The following is a 15,723-nucleotide window of genomic DNA, read 5'->3' on the forward strand; positions in this document are numbered from 1 at the left end:
AGGTTTCTTAAATTAATAATTGCATTTATTTTAAATAGATTTTTTTGTAGAAGTCTTTACTGACACTTTTGATCAATTTAATGCATTCTTGCTTAATATAAGTATTAATTCCTTTAAAAATATATATCTTACTGAACCCAAACTTTGAACTGTAGTCTATAAATATAGTTTAGGCATTTGGTTTCTAAATGTATTTTTATGGTTTCATGCTCTTGGCAACCAACAATTCATTGCACAAAACACTGTGGTTTACCAAACCATGTTAATCCTCATTGCAAGGGAACTTGTATTTAATGTAGTCTGAGTCATATTTTCTTTTAGCTTGTGTAGTTTTGTTCTGGGTTTTGAAGATGAGAGCACGTCACGCGACCTGTCCATGTTGGCAAATCTACATAATTTGGCTGCTGCTATGAAGCAAAATGTTTTGTACCAAAAACAGAAACATATGGGAAGCAATCTCTCCTTTTAAAATTGTATTCACTTTTATACAACTTATACATTTTATACAATCTTAGACAGGCAACTTATACTTATTTTGCTTTATAATTATGCTTAAGTAATTATTACTTAAGTATGCATGATTGTTAGTTGTATTAGCATTGTTTTTCCGCCTTCTGTCAGCGATCTGCTGTACATTTTTTTTTAACCAGTTAAGTACCACAGTTTTAGGCAATGAGGTTGTATGTTGTTCAAAACAGTGATGTGTTTCATTAAGTGCTTTTTGGCCTCCTTTACAAAATAGACTACTGTATCAGGGGTGCTGTATCTATTCTATCAGGGGAAAATTTAAAGTCTAAATTAAATTATACAATGGAGGTCTGCACTGAGCATTCACCATTTACAGATCGGCATCAGTAGCACAGACGGGTTAAACTTTTAGTCTGTACAGTGATAATCCTAAACCATTTAACTCAGTTAACTTTATTCACTTTGATGATCAGACAACCTTGCTGACCCACCTACGAATGGTAAGTGGATATAGGGTGGAAGATTAATTCACAAGGGCAGTGCGGTGAAACGACATCTCAGGACAGAACACTGGTATAACAAGTGACAGGGAGGCCCACACAGAAATTGTGCACGCAATTTTCCCCGGTCCGTTCTACATCCTTTTATTATTTTAGCTTTGGCTTTTAATGATATAGGGCACAAGTTCTGCAAAAGTCAAGTTTCGTACCATTCCAATAAAGGATTTTTTTTTTTCAGTCTAAAATGACTGAACAACACCAGAGGGATACATTTAAATGTTATTGTCCCCAGTGCTTTAATTGTGACAGGGCACAGGATATGCCATACTGTATGCCATACTGTAGCCTGTTACAGCTGATTAGCACTACAGCTTTTCCACTTACACATACAGAGTAAAGAATCCTTACTTTAGAAACCTTTCCCCTGCCATCTGCTGGTTAGGGGTCATCATCCTGTTACAGTAAATACATTTAAAAAGAGCAAGACAAGGGGAGATTTCCATAACAACAAAATGTGTTTCTAGTGTCCTAGATTCTTCACAACTGGAAAGTGATGAGGTAATGGAAAGAGACGGGGAAATAAAAGAGAGATTATGACAAATGAACAATAAAAGCAGGAGGACTGGGAGAGTGAAAGACAGGAAAAGACAAATGAGAAATTAAAAAAGTGGGTGCATTGAAAATTGTAATGCATAAGAAATGGCAGGGTTTTTTAAGTCAAGTTCCAATAGAATGGCTTGCTCCAACCGTAGCCCATTTTTTTCTTCTGAAATGATGTATTTTAAGAGTTTTGTAGCTCTCATGAGCTGCAAATCAAATATTCTGTGTAATCTGTTTGAATCTTGAGAAACTTCATAAATAACTTCCAACTAGAGACACTGAAAAAGTAAAACTGTAAAACGTCCTTTCGCTTTTCTGAAATATTTTCAACCCATTCAGAATTCTCTTTTTTGTGAAACACACACACGCAGACCTCAGCTCACATGTTGTGTAACTATGTGAAAAATCACATAGAACTTTTTCTCTGTTTGTGGGAAAATATTGATCGCCCCTTTCATTTTTCACCTGGCGCAAAATTGAATTCTCTGCCTTGAAATTATTTACCTCCCTTGAACAAATAAATTAATCTGTCCCTCCTGACTTACTCTCTGACTTGCTGAATTTTCCGCTCTGTTGTCCAAAGTGGCCAGCACTTAAGAAAACAGATGCCTAACCCTATTAAGTTCTTCTGCAAAAGCCTGTTCTTTGGACTCCATTCAACTGTAAGAGTGTGTTGGGAATTTATCCAGTCAACTCCTTCTTCCTGACATCTTTACAATATATTACGTAATGAGCTGAGCACCACTGCTTCAAATACAAGCCAGTACAGCGGTTTTAACTCATTTGAAGAAGCTCTGCCTGAATGTTCTTGAATTGTTCCGAGCTTTAGAGGATAACAGAAATAAAGCAATGAAAGGAAGTATAAGGGAATGCTGGACACTCAGAGTGCAGGGGCTTTGTTCTTACATCTGCACTTACACTTTTCACCACAGGGGGACAGTGAGACAGTAACACAAATACAGTCTAATACACCTTGAAATGTGTAGCCTTTTATTTTAATTTTATTTCTATTAAAATTTTGCTCTACATTAATTATGTGAATCCTTTTGGACTGAACCTTTAACAATATTTATTGTAACCTGCTCATTAACTTCTTGTCTTTATCTAATGAATAATAATACATTTATTACCCAAAAGTCATTTAAATAATTTCATGATTTACCTGCAATCTCCATTAAGTATTAATGTGGGTTATTTAGATTTAGTTACATTGATAGAGACAGAACAATAGATAGAATGATAGAATAATAGAATGACAGATATTAATAATAATAATAATAAAATTAGTATACAAATAAAAATAATAATAAATGTTCAAATAACATAACAAAGATAATACAATTTTAAATAATTCGATAAAAAAAATCAGCCCTACTGGAGACTGAATCAGATGACAATGATACTGAATGAGATATACCACGTCTGTCTTTTTATGGCACATGATTCAATCAAATACTGCCCTCCCATGGCTTAACTGTGTAACCATCAATACATTGTAAAGGGGGATTATTATTCTTTGTCAATGACATATTTTTGGCTAAAGGGCACCCAGGTGTCTCTTGTACGGTCTAACATAACCAAAGCTCTGAAAAAGACTAAAAATATATTTGTACAAGCAGCAATGCAGCTCAGTGCGACCTGCAGTCTTGGCTTCACTCTTGGTGTTTATATATTTACAGGTTACACCTTAGATGCTTTCACGTATAGATGAATGGATGGAGAAAAAACAAGAACTTAAACTTTCTTCTTCAGTGCTGAAGTCTGAACGTAGACCTTCATTACAGAAAGGCAGCCAGACGGGATTTTCAAAAAACACAGAACCTTGATAAATTATTAATAATATCAAGACTGCAGAGTCTTGGGGCAAACACACGAACACTGTTGATTCTCTGCAATCAAATTTTAATGTTCTATCAGCACTGTAATATAGAAGATGGTGTGACCAGAGAGAGGAGAAAATAACAGAGAGAGAAAATAAAGGACGCATCAGTTGAGTGTTAGAGGCCACGGTGAATCTCAAGAGATACAAGAGCAGGAACATCTGTGTTTCTGGGGCCTGAAAAGAGAAAGGGAGCAGAGAGACCACCTGCAGGTGTGTTTGAGCATATGGACATGCAGGTGTGTATGTTTTGGAGGGGTTCCTCTCTCACCTTTCCCCAGGGAGCTGGGCTCTCGTGCAGGGAAGACAGGATCTTTTATCTTGGCTGATGTCCCAATCAATCAGAGTGACAGTGATGGAGACCCCAGTGGCCAGACCCTCATATATGGAGACCCTAGTGGCCAGACCCTCATATAGACCCAACTCTCCCTTCTGTCATTATTAACCCGCTACTGAGGGAGAGTTTTGAGACTTATCCACAACTATTTATTCAGTCAACATGAGTGAAAAACAATATGATTTCATAAAGATCATCGTATCTGTGCAGCAGTTCAAAAGAGAAAGACACAGGAAGAAAAACTGGTTTTCTATACCAGAATGTTCACCTAGCATTGGCTTACAAATGCTTACTGTGTAACCCGGGAGTTGTTGAAAATATATGAAAAATTGCTAGAATTATTATTATTTGTGCAATACTTGATTCTTACTGGTCAGTCGTGGAATTCATGCATTCAAATATGACTTCTCAAACATGCCGTGTACAAAATATGCCGAAATAAGAATCAGAGCGATCTGAAATTTGTAGGATAGTTTGTTAAACTTTACGTTAAATATTAAGCTTCTTAGTTTGTAAGTGACATCTGAGAAAGTGGTGCTTCATGCATCTATCCACCTTTTTCCTGAGTAACCGATGAGCACCGTCATGATGTATTCTAACAGCCGTTTGGATGTTCTCGTATTCCGGTCTCCATAGAAATCCGTGATAAAACGGTGTAATAATATTGACTGAATTAATTAAACTGAAACTTATTTAGTGCAACTAAATATAAAAATGTGCTGTTGTTGGCAGCCACAGTAACAGCAATAAACTTCCTGTAAAGTAGCCTACTTGTTTTGCACACCAGCAAATCTCTCTACCTCCAGCGCTGTATGCCTTGCATAACAATGACAAGAGAAAAAGAGCATGGCTTGCAGTGCCTAAGTTAAAACACTGTGTGTAAAATAATAAAAATAAATGTGTGCTCTTATTATTTCGTGGACAAAATCCTCCGAACTTCGCTCCGATCAGGAGCTGTATGTAGGATATATGTGCTTATGTGTTTTCAATGCAATAAACTCTAGATGCTTAATGTCATTTACCCACTTATTGACAGGTGAGTTACTTCAAAAAGATGAACATTGCGACACCGTCACAAGTGATGAAACTATGGCACCATGTGCTTTTTAAAGCCATTTTCATAGGTTTAACGTTATATTATCAGCTCTGAAAATAGGTTAATTTGACTAGAATCACCGGAAATGTAGCATTGTTTCATTCAGGCAAGAATACTGCATTCAGGAAAAATGTGGATACACTATTGATAATGGATAATTGACCGTGGATAAATTTCCGTGCCTTATCTTGGTTCAGGCCAATGATTTCCTAAACACCTGTGCTAGTTCCATGTCTTTGTATCGTTCCGTGAATTCTTTATCATCACATAATAAAACAATTTAACTACAGTAAATCAAATCATTATTTCATGTCCATTTATGTAAGGAATAATTGACAATGGCCCATTGATTTATTAGAAAAAAACAACTGTTTCTTGTCATGGCCACATCACCACCTCGGGTGTGCATTATTTTCTAATAATTAAATGGACCGGAGTCAATTATTCCGCTTATACTATGGTTACCACACCTCATGACATTGTTCAGATGATGTATTTCAAGACATTTGTCAGGGTTTTGTCCTTAAAATATTTTTGTGTGTAGGATTCATTTCTTACGCATCTCATCCCACACCTCCGTTGCTAATTCCAAAACATCATTTTAGACCTACGCCAGTGTTTAGGGGAGGTCCAATGAATCGCTGACACGAGAGAATAGTTTAGTCAAGCCTTTTAATGGCGACGGCAAAACACAACAACAAGTAGCACATGCACATGCTCCGCCTGGACCAGGGGGATCACGTTCAATGTCAGGAACCACGTCACAATCCATGTCACACTCCACATACTGGCACCGCCCATTTTTCCTGCAGAACTCTTCTCTGGCACCTGTTGACATTTGAACAAAAAAAAACACAAAAAAAAGGAGAAACAAGAAAGTGCCATGATGTGACAACACAAGATGAATTGACTGAACCGTCTGTGCAGTGCCAACAGCACATCAGACCCTTATGGATCCTCACAGAACCTGTCACAGGCCAACTCATGGTGTGAGACTTCCACACTACACGATGGGGACACAGTCCTACCCTCTTGGCATCCACTGCCATCAGACCTGGGGGTGAAGCAAGTGTCGCTATCGTCAGGAGGATACCAGTGTCACTTGGGGGAGCAATAAGTGTCACTTCGCACTCCTCTTCACTCTCAGACACTGCACTGTCTTCACAATGACCTGCAACACTTGAGAAAGAGTCAATTTTATAACAAACAGTTAAGAGAACCCTATAAGAAGCATGCTGCAACTGGGAACCAATACAACAAATAGACAAGGTCACCAGGGCTAATATCAGAGCTAGGTGCACTCTGACTCAGTGGTGTTTTCGCCTTAACACTGTGGGAGTGGTTAGCCAGGCGCTGTGCGTGCTGCAACACAATCAGTTCCCGGCCATGCACAGGTAACTGTTCAAGAGAGAACTGACCACGGGCATCTCATGGGCTGACATGCCACGTGACCGAATATGGCTATTTAACCGAGCGATAGCTACAGACAATAGCAAGGGGGTGATGACCCCACAGTGTGGTTCTAGTTGCAAAATCTCGCACTGTATCTCTAGCCTTTTTCAGCCACCGAATCTTGTTGACATTTTTAGCATCGCCTACCTCAATGGCCAGCCTGTATTGAGCAAGCACTGTGTCCTCGGCCAGTGCTGAAAAACCTGGGTCAGTTCTAACTACAGCAAAGGGGCCAACGAGCATACAATCAACAAAAAAAAACCTCATGAACAACTAGGATGAGCTGACGCTCACGTTTAAGCACATCAGCTGCAAAGGTAGACACGACCGTCTCAGGTGGATCACAACTGTACTGCTCCACCTCCAACACTGGAGACTTCACCAGTGCAGCACATTGGTGGCATCCGTTACTGGTAAGCTGGATGGCCAACTCCAAGTCCAGCACGTAGAAGTAACAGCCAATGATAAGTCTCAACTGGTGAGCCGAGGGGTGATCTAACCTGACGTGCAATGACATAAGCAAACCATGTAGTACTGACCTTGGAACAACAGTGCATTCGGTGGTGTTTGACAGTGGTGTGTTACGTCGTACAACTAAAAGACCATCACTTGCTAAGGTAACAGTACTCAAATAACGTTTCAAAACTTTGACATTGGTAACTCTCTTGGAAGGATGTGTACCTTGACGAAAATGTGCGCATACCCTACGGAGGGCCAGACACTGCCTGAATAGACACCCACATGGTTCTGTTGGCAAAGGGTACATTTTGAGCTCCCCATAAGATGTCGGAAATGTCAGTACCCCACACAACAGAGACCAGGGATTCACAGACGAAGCTACATACCTGACATGCAGGTCTGTCACACTGTGCAGCATTGTGACTAGCATAATCTGAAGGGAGAATAGCAGCCCCAGCAACATGACAAACAGAGACCTGGAAGCGGCTTGCAGTCGACAAGAAATGATAACACGCGGGCTCACAGAAAATTCACCCCTGCACAGCTTCTCAAAGGCCTGCACGCATGGTTTACTGTCAGTGAACACACACGCCGTCTATGATGACTGAATAATATTTGGACCAAAATGCTTCAGGGCAGCGGCTATAGCTAGGGCTTCAATCTCACACGGAAGCCAACTGATCTGATTTTTGAGAAGCTTAGCGCTAAGAACTTTTCCCCCAGTGTAACGTACATTGTTGCACCCAGCCCTGGACCCCTAAAAGATCACCATCGGTGACAATCCAAAGCTGATCATCAGGATCATCAGATCATATTGTCACAGTGCAACTAGTGGATAACGCCTGCTGAGCCTGGTGAAAACACTGGAGGAGCTCATCTGACAACCCAATCGCAGCCGTTGACTCACCACCAGTGACCATGTTGTCGAAGGGAGCAAGGATCGATGCACAACCCTTAACAACACGTGCTAGGACTTTATACGCACCGATAAAGTACCGTAGGCCACTAACAGTCGCGGTTGGGGTGTTACACGAAGCCAATGTTGCTGTCACATTGGATCGTCGATGCAATTGTTTAAACCCCCTCCACCGGAGGAATGGCATCACCGTGGACATGGGCAAATGGCATATCTATTCAGGACATTTGCATGGTGACAGGCTGGTCATCACCCAACACTTTTGTGAGGTTTTATAGCTTAGATGTGTCGTCACTTGCCTCACATGTACTGTCTGTGCGAGCAGCGCAGCTGCCTACCCAGTCTCAGTTATGAGCTGAGCTACATGCCTCAGTGGTTTCAACCAGGTCGTATACACCCCTGTACTGATGTACCACCAATTCAATGCTGTCTCTATCAGCTTATCAGATTGTAATGATATAGTTCATCACGTTTTTTATTATTTGTGATTACTATCATACTCTACTCATTTGAGCACTGGTTTGGCCGTTGCATCATTACACATGATTTCGTTGAAATTAACAAACTTCCTTCAACTAATTTATGTGATGGCGCCAGCGTTTTTGGTTTTGGTTGGATTTTGCTGTTGTAGGCTGTAAGGACCTTTGAAATAACTGAAATAATTTGGCGAAGTGATATGGACATGTAATGCAGGAGCCCTGCCTGGATTTGTCATACTTTATCAACGTTTCTCAACTTCCACACAATTTCTTCTCGCCCATGTTTGATCATTAATAAACATAAGGAGTGGTACTTCCGTCCAATTAAATTTTAGTGTGGTTGGAGTGTGACCTTGACGCCGTAGAATAAAAAACAAATGACCAACTTAAATAGTGTTGCTTGTCACAATCGGCTGGTAAGTTTATTTTTAATAATAATACCTGAGCTGAATAAATAATATTTAATAAGTAGCCGAGCTAACATGGACTGTGTATCTGTTGGATATTATAACGATGGAACTCTCAACTTCTCGTATACGTGGATCTAATGTGAAAACTGTAAATTGATGGCATTCTGCTTTTAATATTGTGTCATTATTTTTAATATCATTGTAATTTTTCTTTTTTCAAGGTCTACATTGTATTTCATTTTTTGAAGTCTACCAGCGGTGGGATGGGATGGGTTCTAGATTTGCACATTTGCTTTTTGTTTTATATTACTGTTTCTACTCGGTCTAAAAACAAAAAGAAGAAAATTCAATAAACAATTGTTAAAAAAAATAAAAAATAAGTAGCCGAGCTGAAATCCCAATACTTCACTCTTTTTCTCTTCTCCACGGGCTAATTAATTGCTCTCCACAACTGAACTTTCACACTATTTGCCTGGCAGGCAACATCAAGTCTGCACACTGTACAGGCTATGGGTGTGTGTGCACATTCATCACACAGAATAAGGCTCATTAAACATGGCGCGTGGTACCACAGAGAGCAATTAGTCTATAATGCAGCTTCCACCTGCCATTCTTCTATGCCATACTATAAGCAGGTAAAACTAATTGCTAACATCTAATATCAAATCGAACTGATGATAGCATTTATTTTGTATCCTATTATCTAGTGCACCCGAGTCAGTTTGGAAGGTTAACGTTCAACATGTGGCTCATGCTTATAAGATACAAGGATTCATGTACCTGCGTTCAGACTTGTCACATTTAAATTGAATCAATGGGCAGTGAAACCTCTACTTCCTTTCCATTTCTTCGAGAAAACTTGGAAGCGAGAAAAAAAGTGAGAGGACTGGGGAAAATTAATTCTGAAATAGGGGAGAATTATTGCCCCCCTGAGGCCCTGCCCCCCTTCACTTTTCTCCTGAAATCCATTTGGCCTGGTACCCCCATTAGGCTGGCTGTCAGGCAGTGGATGCTGGGATGGGCGGCTGTGTAGAGAAAGGCAGGAACGGAATGAATTTACCCGGTCATGTAGAGCGGGTGTCAGAGACAGACTCAGCCAGCAATCTATCAGTGGCACCAGCGTCCTGTCAGAGGGGGGAGGGCAGAGAGGAAGAGACACATTGGGTCATCGGAGCATCTTCATTCTCTAGCGGTTCACGTGCCGTGGGGAGATGGTAAGCAAGGGGGTCTGTGGAGAAGGTTTAAGTGTGCACATTTTCACAATGTATACTTTCTTAATAGGCCTGCTGATGGGAAACTAGTGAATGAAGGCAGGACAGAGTCCAATTATCCCGTATGGTGGGCGCTTTTTAAGCAAGCCAGCTAACCTTTGACCGCTTTGTCTTTGCCCTCAGGGCATACAGCTCTCGAACATACATGCAGCCCATCTGAGAGGCCTGAGAAAACATGCACTCACCAGAATCTAATTGATTTCATTACTTCGTCTTGTCAATGCCTAGAGTTGGCATGCTATGCCTATTAACATGGTGTATACATCTTGTGCTGACTGTCTTCCACATTCATTAAGGCAATGAATTCCCTGAAAAAAGCTCATGACAGGTGGATGAGCAAATACCTAAATAACTGTCCATTAGGGATCCATTTAACAGGGGAAATGGAGCTGAGAGTGAATTCAACACTTTTTTTTTTTTTTTAAATCTGCTTCCGTTTCAACATTTAACAGATTCAAATTTAACTGGACCATGGAAAATGCCACCTACTTTTCTTATGGCAGAAGTGTTTTGTAGAGCTTAGATACACCTGTACTCAATAATATACTACAGTATAGTAAGTACAAGAAGAAATATACTTTTCTATATTTATTGTTTTACTTCTGGAGATGTGCACTATACTATTGATTCAGCAAGCAATGAAAGACGGGTATTTTATATTGGTTTTGAAAAGTCATTTTGGCAATTTCATTTAAATTTTGTCAGTTCTATATTTAAACAAGTTCTGTTGAATGCCACACTACGGAGCATTTGCTGCTAGCAATATCTGTTTGGTAGCTCTATCTGTATCAAATTCATGTCTCACACTCAGTGAATAAATACAAACCACATGCTGAGTTACTTAAAAAATCTTTATTATTCATAAGGTGGAATTAACAACAAACATGCGTCTTAACACAATAAAAATGTTAAGATATTGCACTGGTTTAACTCTAGCAGTTTTTTTTCCTTTGCACAAACTTGTGTCTGTACAACCACATTGTCTCCTTTAGTCTTGGACAAAGCATGATTGAAACATGGGCAGTGCCCTAAACCCATAACACCACTGTATCACCATTGACTCCCTTGTAACTGAGTGTCAAGTCTTAAAATACACACAATATCTAGTCATTGTCCCATTCCATCTATGTGTCATGTCTAAGGCAGTGGCCATTGCACACCAAGTAACTTCAATTCTTTTCATTTTAAAGACACTCAGAACACCAGACTTAAAAATATTTACATAAAAGTAAACCATCTCATCTGTGCTGCCATTTGGGACAAACACAAACACATACAGACATTAGAAGAGGGCAGAGGTTGGACATAGAGTCTATGTGTGTGTTTATGGTAGGCAGATATAAGTAATGCGTGTATGTGTGCTCCAAAGGTTTTTCATTCATAAAAAGCCAAGCTATATATACCACAGGTGAGAGGTGGCGGGTAAATTTGCTCTAGACAGTGTGTGAGATTACATTTCACTAGTGCGTGCATGGTGGCATGTGGCTGCAGGACATTGATGAATGACCACTGCAGGCATTCTGACACCCGACTTCACCTCAACAAATAGCCCAACCATCATCATCATCCCCATTATGTACATGAGAAGGCAGTTAGCGCTCACTTTCACAGCCCACGGCAGCTCACGACTTTAGAAAGAGATGAATTTCGCACATTTACACACTTAATTCAGAAAACTGTTTTCCTTTTTTTGTTAAAAGCACAATGGGTAGAATGTGAAGCAGGTCATCAAAGACTACATGTAAAAAAAATTGTGAAAAACTAAGTACTAGGCTTATTGAGTGAATGCGACTTTACACTTTCATAATGTCATAATGTCTTTACACCCTGTAAAATCTCAAATGCAATGCAGCCAGAAAGGAAATCACTAGTGGTCTGCCATCAACTAAGCTACAAAATGTGCCTGAGCACTCACACTACACATGACACATTATTTAGACATAATGCACTAGTGTGCTGTTTACAAATGATCTCTCAAAGCACATGTAAACATTCAAGGGCAGTTTCTATAAGCCCTTCAAATTTAGTTTAAATGGGAGATTCAAGTTTGGGTATGAGAATGATAACTTTGGAGTGGGATTCAGTTGTAGGTCATCACTTGTGGACATAATCGTTAAGCCTTGGTCTTTTTTTTAATAACTGTGAATTTATAGCTTTGCCACTAGTGTGTAGGATTGATAAGTGTTCTCTAGACGCAACAGGAAAAATACTCTATTAAACCTGACTGCCCACAGATGCATTTCCAACTTCATCCACATGCCATTCTCGTTACAAGTGCATTTTTTTCACTGATCATGGTGCTCGCTCTGGTTAATTAGGTTCGTCAGGAATTGAGCTTCAAGCTGCAATGCGATCAACAGCTCCATTCCTTAAAGAAGTGTAAATGTGCAAGATATCCATTCACATTTCATATGGACAAAACATGAATAAGGGTATAGCATAACTGTACATACCATCATCATGTGACTCCAATCACAATCAGTTATAAAGACCAACTAAAAACATGTTAATTTTCCATATAGGCAGGGCCAAAAGTAGGGCAGGAGTGTGTTGGAAAGAGATTGACTTGCTGTGAGCACCTAGACCTTTTATACCAGGCAAGTGTTGAAATTTGAACAATGAGAGTAAAAAAAAGTGGTAAACTGAGTGGAAACAGAATACAGACAACTCGTTTTGATTATAAATGTAAAATGTGGTTAAAACATTAAAAGTTCCACAGGTTAACCTTTAAATACATTATGGTGTTAACACATTGTTATGTCAAGATAATATGACAACGTACCACAGTCTCACTTACTGGTCAAACCCCTCAAGACCCCAACCAAGTCTGGGATCTAATTGGATACTGTATTTATTGGTTTTCATATTATTGACACACAAAATAAAAATACATCTTTGCCCGGTATATGACAAAGGGCTGAATCAGACAGAGCTGATATGGCAAAGATATGACACCAATCAAAAACACACTCCCATTGTTTAGGGCATAAAACTAACAAATAACAGACTTTTTTAAAAATATACATTATATAAGAACCCACACAAACACACACTCAAACATGCTTCTGTACACAGGCACACACGCACACACACACAAACTCCAGATACAAGTCTGCCGAAACAAAAAAAAAAGCAAACAAATATACAGAGACAACAGCTAATTGGTCCAGATATTAAAAGAGAAAGAGAAAATAAAACAGGCAAGCTGAAGAAGAAATAAAATGGTCCGCTTGAACAGAGACAAAACCAAACACGGTCTAGACATAATGATGTGCAAGTTACAAGTAATGTCTTTAGCTAAGCTATGTACCTTGACATAACTTTAGTGGGATGTGAATGATGGCCAAAAATCACATGATTTATTATACAGAGTAATTCCAAATCATTTCTAATAACATCTTTAATTCTGATTGGATGTAATTCATGCAATTATTGGCCACCATTCTTCTGCATTATACATCCAAATTTCAGCTACCATATACACATTACATTAGTGACGGCTGTGCCATAGGGAAAATCTCAAGTTGAATTTTCATAGACACATCACACAGCTGTTCGACACAATTAAAAGCTGAAACAAGTGCAAGTGAGAAAAGAAGGAAAACACAGTTTGGTTTCTCTATATATTACTTATTCTTTATACTACAGGTGTGATGAAATAAACTTTGTGTGTTTGTGAAAATTGCTCAGGATACGCTACTCTTATTGCTGCGATATGTCTTCCTCTAAAAATGAACAGGCAGAAAGAAATACGTGAAATGTTGAGATGTTGCTTTAAGGCACAACTATACCTACTACAAGAGAAGATTCTTAAAGTAATATAAGGATAATATGAAGAGGTAATATACTGTAAGTGGACACGGTTTCTGTCTCTCAGGGCCCAGACCCAAGCATTTTTCTAGGCTTTCTAGCTGCTGAGAAAAATACTTTAAAAGGAGGAACAAGAAAAGCAAAACAATTCGAAGCAATTCAATTATTTAGTGAATGGCAGAGCATAAAACATTTTGAAATAAAGCTGTTGGGCTCATCTGTAAACACCTCCATCTCTTCCTCTGTCTTATCTTTCCACAATCTTTTCATATGAATACTGACATTAAACAGGACAACTGCCATGTGTTACAGTGTGTATCTGTCAGTCATAGGCAATTTAAATTAAAGCTGGAGAAAATGGGTCTTTCTGCAAGGCTGCTACGTTGTCTTGTTGGATTTGTCTCTTGAAATAGTGGAACTAGACTTTGCCTGGGCCTGAGATTGTGCTTCAGACCTTGGCCTTGGTGTGGTGCCACTTCGCGGAGTCCCTGGTTTCTCCTGATGTTCTTCCCCGGCTTGGGAGTTTGGAGCAGTTGGCCTTTTGGAAGTCCCTTGGACCTCCAAAGATCTCTGAGAAGTTGAGGCTGGCTCAGATTTGGATGACGTTTGTTTAGAGGGAGATTCAGTCAGCCGTTGAGACTGGGAGCCAGAAGCAGCAGACGGACTCAAAGAGTCAGGAGAATCAGGACGTTCCAGGCAACATTCTTTTATTTTCGGGTGGGTGGGATCTGTCTGGGGATGCTGGTCCTTTGTCCGCTCTGAGGCCTCTTTAGTACCTGGGATGTTGAGTTTGACAGGGCCAAGCACACTCTTAGCCACTGTGGCCAGTTGAGACACAACTTTGTCCATTCCGCTCTCAGAGGCAGTGGATGGAGAGGCAGCTGCAGCCTGTCTGCGGTTGTCAGCCTCCTTCATCTCCTTTGTGATGCCTCCGGTTGGTGTGGTAGCAACAGGGATATCCCTCGTCACTCCAGAAGCAGTGCTAGGATCCATTTTACCACTGGTTTTGGACCTGGGCTCAGAAGTTTTGGGGGTCCTCTGGGGATCCAACGGAGGTGTGGTGGGTTTGATGAATGGGTCTTTGCTAACAGAGGTAAAGGCGCTACCATGGGTGGAAAAGGTGCTGGACAGAGGGCTGAGTTGAGGTGGAGAAGGCCTAACACTGGATTGAGAGTCCTGTGCCTTTAAGTCTTTCTTTTTCGACTCTTCAGCTAGTGTTGAACTGGAGTCTTGGGCCATAATAGAGGTTGTAGGATTCTGTTCTGGGGGCTTGACTGCAGCTTGCATTGACGGTGAGGTTGAAGTTTGTGTCTGAGATTGAGTGGTACTTTGGCTTTGTATCTGCAGTCCTCGGCTGGGCTGAGGTAAGCCTGGGGGTGCAACCATTGAGGGCGTCAGTCCCAGTGTTGGTGGAGCTGCTGGTCCCATCCTGATGGTATGGGGAGAGGCCATTACAGTTGTAGGCCTCAAGACATGGCTAGGAGGAACATAGCTTGTCCTGCGTCCATCTTGGCTATCTTCCGACCCTTCGTCTGTCTCATCCTCTGAGGAGTCCACCTCGTGGATGGCATCCTGCTTTTGAAGAGACTCGCGGCGCTCAGCTCGATCCTGGCGTATGGCAGACAGCTTGTCTTTCAGTTTACTCTTCCCAGGAACAAGTCCCAGAGTTCCAGTTCCAGACTCAGGACCTTCTTGCCTGCCCAGTTTACGAACTGAAGGCTGCAGGCTGCCCTTTTCTGCAGGGGACACTCTTCCTCCCATTAGATTCTCACTGGCTGACTCCTGCAGGCTCTGTAGACTGGGGTCTCGCTGCATCATCTCTTTTTTAAAATCTGAATGTGAGGTATCAAGACTGTGTTTGCGGCTGGCACCAACTGGTAGCTTTTTATCAGCAGTAGAGGATGGAGAAGGAGACGAGGATGAAGAAGAAAGAGAGGCTGCGAGCTTCTCAGCTGATTGGACACGTTTGAGCAGAGGAGAGCGAGGAGGGTCTGCACTCTTTGGGCGGGATATCTGTCTTACTAATGGAGGTGAAGAGTGGAGTTT

At 40.6% G+C, this 15,723-nt stretch overlaps 1 protein-coding gene across 1 annotated transcript in view; it reads right to left on the reverse strand.

Annotated features, from left to right (window-relative positions):
- Window positions 1-12,935: 12,935 nt before the first annotated feature.
- The window catches only part of LOC107692432 (microtubule-associated serine/threonine-protein kinase 2-like), a 183,754-nt gene continuing 180,966 nt past the window's right edge, over window positions 12,936-15,723 (reverse strand). The window contains exon 31 of the mRNA XM_016491479.1: window positions 12,936-15,723. Within this exon, the coding sequence (XP_016346965.1) occupies window positions 14,056-15,723 (1,668 nt within the window). The 3' untranslated portion in view covers window positions 12,936-14,055.

The sequence above is a fragment of the Sinocyclocheilus anshuiensis genome, unplaced genomic scaffold, assembly GCF_001515605.1.
Source record: "Sinocyclocheilus anshuiensis isolate Anshui unplaced genomic scaffold, SAMN03320099.WGS_v1.1 scaffold70, whole genome shotgun sequence".
Lineage (NCBI taxonomy): Eukaryota > Metazoa > Chordata > Actinopteri > Cypriniformes > Cyprinidae > Sinocyclocheilus > Sinocyclocheilus anshuiensis.